This window comes from Clytia hemisphaerica, unplaced genomic scaffold (assembly GCF_902728285.1).
Source record: "Clytia hemisphaerica strain Z4C2 unplaced genomic scaffold, Clytia hemisphaerica genome assembly, whole genome shotgun sequence".
Lineage (NCBI taxonomy): Eukaryota > Metazoa > Cnidaria > Hydrozoa > Leptothecata > Clytiidae > Clytia > Clytia hemisphaerica.
In genome coordinates, this window is record NW_027103556.1 from 655,859 (window position 1) to 664,086 (window position 8,228).

At 35.3% G+C, this 8,228-nt stretch overlaps 1 protein-coding gene across 2 annotated transcripts in view; it reads left to right on the forward strand.

Annotated features, from left to right (window-relative positions):
- The window catches only part of LOC136800523 (squamous cell carcinoma antigen recognized by T-cells 3-like), a 49,042-nt gene extending 41,399 nt beyond the window's left edge, over positions 1 to 7,643 (forward strand). For both annotated transcript variants that reach the window (XM_067057185.1, XM_067057186.1), the window contains 7 exons: positions 1,150 to 1,447; positions 3,575 to 3,659; positions 4,294 to 4,377; positions 5,643 to 5,747; positions 6,007 to 6,180; positions 6,862 to 7,031; positions 7,334 to 7,643. In XM_067057185.1, the coding sequence (XP_066913286.1) occupies positions 1,150 to 1,447; positions 3,575 to 3,659; positions 4,294 to 4,377; positions 5,643 to 5,747; positions 6,007 to 6,180; positions 6,862 to 7,031; positions 7,334 to 7,505 (1,088 nt within the window). In that variant the 3' untranslated portion in view covers positions 7,506 to 7,643. The remainder of the gene's footprint in view (positions 1 to 1,149; positions 1,448 to 3,574; positions 3,660 to 4,293; positions 4,378 to 5,642; positions 5,748 to 6,006; positions 6,181 to 6,861; positions 7,032 to 7,333) is intronic.
- The last annotated feature ends 585 nt before the right edge of the window (positions 7,644 to 8,228 follow it).

Below are 8,228 nucleotides of genomic sequence, written 5' to 3' on the forward strand. Positions count from 1 at the left end.
ATTCTTTTATGAAATTTTGCACACTGATGCAATACACGTTTTTTTTTTTATTAGAACCTAGTTTATAAGAACATTGAGGCTGAAATTTGTCGAAAAATTAAGAACATCGTAAGAACATGCCCAGCCTCAGTTTGGAAAAAAATGACAAGAAACTACAATTTTTTCCTCTTTTCAAGCAGTTTTAACTGAACTTAGGGATGGATTTTCTAAATTAATCGAGAGTCAAATATTGTCCAAATTTTACCAATTTTAAGTGCTCTTTATTTTGCATGATATTGTCGATTTAGAGGAGTCTGGAAAATTAAGAACGCATTTAAGAACATTTTAGGCTGAAAATTGCTTAAAAAAATAAGCACATCCAGGCTCAGCCAAATTTTAGGTGTTCTAATAAAAAAAAACGTGTATAACAATACCTAAAATGTGACGGAGCCCGGAAATATGTCGGAAAAATCGGTTTTTTGACATTTTCTCGAATTTTCATTTTTAGTTTTTTCTGATTTTTTGCAGAAAGATGCGTATTCGCAATGCTCAAAACATGGCCGAGTTCGATTTTTGAGAAAAAAATTTTTCCGGTTGAAAATGCCGGAAATCGCCGTTTTTGCAGATTTTCATTGGATTTTTTCCTTATATTTCTATGTTTCTCACACAAAAACATTATTGATAACAATGCTCACCATCAAGCATGATTCAATTGTCAATAAAACTGATTTTTGCAACCAGAACTTCCTATTTATTTTTTCCCTACAACCTTTCCCTCTCCCCCCCCCCCATCATATCAATGATGAATTTATTGCGTTGTGTCTTTTCGGTAAACGCTATATTTTCTGACTGATTTTTTTCATTTTTCTTTTCGCATTGCTATCTAACTTTCATCATCAGGTAGGTCCATTCAGCATGTTGCTTGTTTATTTTCCTGGGGGTAAAAATTTTTTCTAAAAATACTGATTTCGATTCATCCGCCGTCTCTCTAATGTGGTATGAAAAGAAATTTTCCAAGGTTTTTTGTAAATTTAACCAGGGGGTATTCAGACATTTTCAAGAACTTTTTTGACCTGAAAAGGTTCTTCCGACTCCCTGTATGGATATTTTATGGATTAACTCAATGATTGATACATTGTTTCAATCTTTAAATATCTTGTCACTTTCTAGACTATGAAAAGCCGATAGCTTCATCCACCAACAATCCTGTTCCACAAGAAACAGTAGTTGCTATGGAAACCATACAAACCGCCCCACAACCGCCACACGCCTATCAAACCGAATCTATACTACAATCCAGTACACAAACGATAGGAGAACCTACTTCCACGCAACCGTCCACTGACATACCGAGAGATGAACAACAGCCTGCAAAGCATCTTGGGATGGGTGGGATCATGAATCGACTGCAAGAAATGGCGACAGCACCTACTGCTACCGATGTTGCTGACAAGAAAGATGAACAAGAGTAAGTTATAGACTGTTTTATTTTTGTTTTCACTTCTGCAAGAAATGAAGAGAAATTTACGATGGAAGGTTTCTTAGAAACTATTTCAGCGCCTTGTTTTAGGTCCATATATAAGTACCGCTGATATGATAAATTTCTTCTTCAATCGAAAAACCATTGAGAACAACACTGGATATGTTGCCATATCATGAGTTACAGGGGGGGTCGATACTAAGTTGTGGGGACCAGTGCCGGGTGGTTGTCTGATAAGGTAAGTAAAAAACAACTTAGTACACTTGAGAAAAAAAACATTTTTGCAACTTTGTATCAAGGGACTAAATTGTGGTCTCAATACCAAATATGAGGCATCAAGTATCTGGTACTCAAAATCCTGAAAAATCACAAAAAATGTTCTATCACTTTCTCTTGACTTATCCAATTTTTAAGAAAATACAAGAAAATGAGTTGAAGAAAATTTTAATTCTATAGTATACTTCAGTAGCTTCAAATTATTTATAGGCCCAAGTGTAGACACCCAGATATTCAATCGTCGAAGGAACAAGTGTGTCCAAAATTTCAGCCAGATCCAGGCTGTCCCAAAGTTTTATCTGGGCGTGTTTTTTTCATTTTTCAAAGATTTTGATTTTTGAAAACTTTGGGGCAGCCTAGATCTGGCTGAAATTTTGGACACATTGTTCCTTCGACGAATGAATATCTGTTACAAATTTGTTTTTATTTGAAACTTTATTTCTTTTGATTTAAAAAAAATTGGCTTGAAAATGATTTTGACTTGACCTAACTTGACAGGAATTTTTCCTGAGATATTAGTGGGTGGTACAGAGTGGTGTGGTATGTTTTTTAAGTACAGGGTACTTAACGGTGGTGTATCATTTCTCAATGGTGATATCAAGATTTTACTGGGTACTACGGGGTGGTATACCTATTTTAAGGGGTATATTCAACTTAGTACCAGGGTACTAAGTGGTGGTGGTCTCAGATAAATTTCTAAATAACAAGAAAGTACAACTTTTCGGCACTGGTCCAGTACCACAACTTGGTACCCCCTGTGAGTTAGGACATCTTGGACACCTGAATACTTTTCTAGGGCGTTTTGACTTTCTAACTTCATTCACACCTTAGTCAGAAAGTTTGTATGCGCTTTTCTTTTCTTTCATGAACCGGTCCGGTCAGATTATGATTTAGTTAAACAATGTAATCAGCTTACTCCAGCCTTAACTGTTATTGATTATTTTTTCGCCGCTTCGATTTTTGAGAAAACTATTCTAATAATGCGTCGGTTAAATTTTGGAATACATTTTCTGTCTCAATTGAATGGTCGTCTTTGTATCTTTTTTGGGTAATGATTGATATGACTTTGATAGTTAAAGCAAGGTTCAACCGGAAAAAATTAATGTATTAACCTCCAGAGAATCATTTCTTAAATTCACCATAGTAGTTGTTTTCGCAGGTTTTCATGATGTTACAAGTAGCTAATATTAATAAGAGTGCATTTTCCACTGGTTGCCTTAGAAATATGATTTGTCACTTTCCTGTGAAATCTTCATTAAAATGTACACCCTCCATCTGTGGAATAGTAAATTGCGCATGAGGCACATGTCTCTTGCATGAATCATATGTTTATATTTACGCAATCGAAACATGTTTTACTCATTTACTACGGCCGCCTTTATAAGAAGTTATAATTATGGCCAATCAAAAGCTTTAAAGTGATTAGAAAAGCTTCGGATAGCATAAAAATAGAGACGTGAAAAATGTAACATGACACGACAAGTCTTATGATTTATGTTAATTTATGTCTACGTGCTAAAACAGTAAACATTACTCAAACACTGCTATTACATTTTGATCATGTTAATTTATGATAATTTATGAGTCAGTGCAGACCTACGTCATTGCACAGTAATTTAATGCCGTTGTAATATAGTTGTATTATCTATTAAATGTCCTTTTAGTCGGTTTTCTTTATCTTTAAGAATATAACAATTAAAACTACTACTGTCATCACATGTAAGAATGCAATTATTTTTTTTTCATGTGAAAACGTTTAAGAAAATACTGGTTTTGAAGAATGGTATATCCAAACTTATGATTTCTGCTTATGATTCCTGCACCCTTTTTATTTTTCAGCAAAGTGGACAATGAACGAAGTGTGTTCCTTAGCAACTTATTGTTCAGCGTTGACGACCAAGCTATCCGTCAAATGTTCAACCATGTGAGTGCTCAATACGCATGTTAAGGGTTTTAAATTTTTTATGTGCCTTTTCAATGGTCACTTAAAGGAATGATAACAACAACTTCATAAATTCAACTAATATATAAGCCAGTTGCGATTCTGAAAGCCTAAAATATTACCATTTTATGATATAATAGACGATAGGGTCGTAGAGAACCCCTTTAAGCTTGTCAAAAATGAAACCAAACCAGGGTCTAGCGTAAATGTCTCAATAATAGACGATATCGGCTTAACGAAATTCTCCCCGAATGATTACCGATGATGCATTGCGCAAAAAAATTCACGGACAATATTGACTTACTGAATGCATCATGGGTAATCATTCGGGGAGAATTTCGTTAAGCCGATATCGTCTATTATTGAGACATTTACGCTAGACCCTGGTTTGGTTTCATTTTTGACAAGCTTAAAGGGGTTCTTGAGTTTCAAAAGTCTCAATACTTCATAACTCCCCCAACAGGAGTTTCCTTAGTTCTCAGATTACCCTAAGAAAACAAATTTTAATGACCCTTTCCTCAAAAAGATAACATAAGGTCATTGACCTTGGACCCTCTGTTGATAGGCGTTCTTTTTCCTCTTGACTGGGTTGTAATGACGTCATTTTTGTTTACAGTGTGGTGACATCAACACGGTACGAATTATCACGAATCGAGCTGGAAAATCCAAGGGATTCGCCTATCTAGAGTTCAAAGATAAGGTATTTCTTTAACATTATATAATGAATTAACCCCCCATACTCTAGGGGCTGAGTTAGGTCTCGTATGCGCATCGGCGTATAGACATTTTTTCTTTTGATCATGAAAGTATAGTCCTTGAAGAGTCAGAAAACGTGTGTGGCGTTATTTGGATCAGGCACAAATTTTCAACCCTTTTTAGCCCTCTTGCTTAAAAAACTTTTTTTTTAAACATAGACATATTATATACCAATCGATCACAAATTTTATGCTGATTAAGAAAAATGTCAGAACCATGGTCTGAAAATCTCGTTATCTGGAGATATGAAGCACTTTCGATTTTGATTTTTTGAAATGACTACTTTTGGTTCCAAATTTGCGTGGCTGTAACATTTGATTGGCTTACTTGATTTACTTGAAATTTTCGGAGGGTCTTGCCTACCGTTCAAATAAAAAAATTTAGGAAAATTTATTTTTCTACATGAATTTCGATATCCATAATGGCGGATTCAAAACTTTTTTCGTCACATGGGCTCTTAGGCTCTGCTAGCCTAAGAAAAATAATTAATTTGAGCTTAAAACCCTGCATACTATATACCAATCGATCAGAAATTTTATGCTGATTAAGAAAAAGGTCAGAACCATGGTCTGAAAATTTTGCTATCTCGAGCTATGAAGTACTTTCGTTTTCAAAACTTAGAAAACGTAAGTACTTCGTATCTATATAGCAATAATATTATGAAATGGGAAAAATCAAATTATAGCTCTGCCCTATGGATTCTGTGTAATCACGCCTATCTGGTTTGAATTAACTGAAAGTGTGGCTCTCTAACGTGTAACGTGTAACCCTATAAACCATATATTGAAATTATTAAACACTGGTGATATGTATCCCAGAGCAACCTACATCAGTTTCAGGCAAAGGTTTTCTAAACTACAGAAATGACCTTGACGATTTTATTTTCACCTTTCAAAATCTTTGTATATAACGTTTTTGATATTCATCCTAGAGCAACCTACGTCAGTTTCAGGCAAATGGTTTTTAGGGCAATCATGTTTTTGCTGTACTTGGGGTACTAAGGACCTGAATGATTTTATTTCAAACTTTTTTCAAACCTTTTGTATTGATTTATTAGCGAGCAAGTGTTTATTTAGACCGTAAAGTGCGATATCATAGGCCTGTACATAATATTTCACTTGCATGGTTTGCTTTGGCAAGTTATGTACAGGCCTATGGTATCGCACTTTACGGTCAAAATAAACCCGTACTTAACCTTGTTATTTGCAGGAGAGTGTATCGAAAGCTTTAGTATTGGATCGTACCAACTTGAATGGCAGACCCGTCTTTGTATCGAATTGTGTGGACAAGAAAGAAAACCCCACTAAATTTAAGGTAATGATTCTCAAATAGTGACTTTCAAGTTATATCCAATATATGGCATTCTGCGTTACCTGAACAACCCAAACTATTCGGCCTTAGACAAAATGAAATAAAATGTGTTGGGTAGTCCTGCTCGCACTAATAAATGAAGGGATTGTATCCAATTAGCAAGTGCATATAGCCTTAATGTGTTCTTACAATGTTCTTAATTTGCTAGCCTCGAAACTTTTCAATAAAACAATTCACTTTATGTTTTCCCCTCCCTTTCTAGTTCCCAACGACCATCGACAAACACACTTTGTACGTATCTAACATCGCTTTCGAAGTGACAGAAGACCAATTGAGAGACGAGTTCCAACAGATCGGAAACCTAAAACAAGTTAGACTAGTGACCAATCGCTCTGGGAAATTTAAAGGATATGCATATGTGGAGTACGAGAATGAGGTTAGTTTCTTGGCTAACATAATTTTTTGTCATTATCCTCTAATTGTATTACCATATCTCAAATCCAATCTTAATATCTTCAAAATGAGAGTGGAGAACGGTTTGTTATTCCGTTATTCAAAAGCAAAAAGCGAAGTAGAAGGCTCGTCTATAAATAGCTGATTCAAATTCATTTAAATCATCATATAAAAGAGAGCTTTGAAAAGCCAACTGTCCAGGAAGTGCATTTTGGCGGGACTTGTTTGATTTATTGAATTCATTTTGTTTATCTTTTTCAATCAATTGTTTTTCATTTTCCCATGGTTTTGACCAGAAAGGTGAACCTCAGGTGGACTTGTTTTTGTTGGATTTTCCCTTTTTACAAGCACTTCAATAAGTTTGAGGGTTTGAGAACCAAACTAGTTTACAGTTTACCAATACAGTTGACTCTCGCTTTTTCGGACTTCTATTATTCGAATCTTTCTATAATTCCCTTCAGGGAGAAACCCTCTTACAATATTCTCTATAATTCGAATCTCTCTTCGCTTCCCATTAGTCTGAATAGCAGACCTCTGCAAAACCGTAGGTAGTACAGTTGTACAGTACAGGACATATTATTAAGCATCCTCTATGAGGAGCAAGAATCCGTTAGTGGATGCCAGCAGCCTAGTTCCTCATTTATTCTTTTCTTTTGATGTTTAGACGGATGCGAAATCAGCCATTTTGAAATTTGATCAGTACATGTTTCACGGGCGCCCAATGAACGTGGCTATCTCCAACCCACCAGCACGCAAAAATCCTGAACTTCAACAGCAGAAACAACAGGAGCAACAACATCAAAAGAGCGCAACAAAAACATTCGAAGGACCGAGGTGTGTTTTTGTGTGGAGATATTTTTTTCGATTTTTAAAACCTTTCAAAAAGCTTAAGTCAAGGATAAAACTACGTAGAAAAATTTATTCTCGGTAACTCGAACCTTTCATAAAACAGTAGGGGATGGTTTTCGTAGTTTTTTGAAAGAATTTTTGGCTAATTTGCCTCTCTCTGAATAACTTCCTTGAATTAATGGCTCCCCTTGGTGTTCGAGTTACGGCGACTCGACGTCTCCTCTCACTTAATACATACTTCATATAACATATAATTTATGTTACTCCCACTTTCGTATTATCTTCAGAGGTAAAGCAAAAACGCAGATATCTCTTGTGCCACGAGCAGTTCAAAAGTCTACTACTTCCCAACAACAGCCGTCATCTTCCGGAGAAAGTGAAAAAGACGGAAGAGGTTCAACGACGACGAACGTCGCCAAATCGAATGCCGATTTCCGTCAGTTTTTATTAAAGAAATGACGTTTTTATACCTATTCCATGTAGAACATAAGTTTGTGTTAATGTACTTTTAATGATTTGACAATTTTACAATCTGTAAATAAATAGCTAAGTACTTGTTTACTTTTGCCAAACATAAAGTTATCATTGATTAATTGAGCTGATCCTTTTGTCATTTTTGTTCCTTTCTTTTCTAGGAATTTAACCTTGGGGTTTTTAGCACACAAATTAGCTTGTTAGGTACATATCTCTTCTTCAGATGCACAACTTTTTAAAGGATATGACAGTAATTAAAAAATTTGATTCCGCCTCAAAAATGACGAACTTCTTGTAAAAAAACTGCGTTCAACTTTCCGCTGTTCTGCTAACATTTCCATTTAGCTCCTCCCAATTCTGTCCATTGGCCAAATCTCGAGCTTTTCCTTGAAGGGTGGATTTATTTCGGGCAGACTTAAATCGTTATGAACATAATGGTATAATCACATTTGTCGCAGTTTTTCTATCTTCACGCTTTTTTATAAGAGCAAACTATGTAAGAACATAAGGCTTCCATGGTCAAAATGCTAAAGAACAAGTTATTAAGAACATTTTAAGGCTTCGTGGACTCTATAAAGGCCAATTTCTTAAAGAGAATGGACAAAAATACTCAAAAAATGATGAAAAAGAAGAACAAGCATTTTTAGGCTTGGATCTCAAAAAGTTAAGAACATCCTAAGGCTAAGGCTTCAAATATTTTGGATGTTC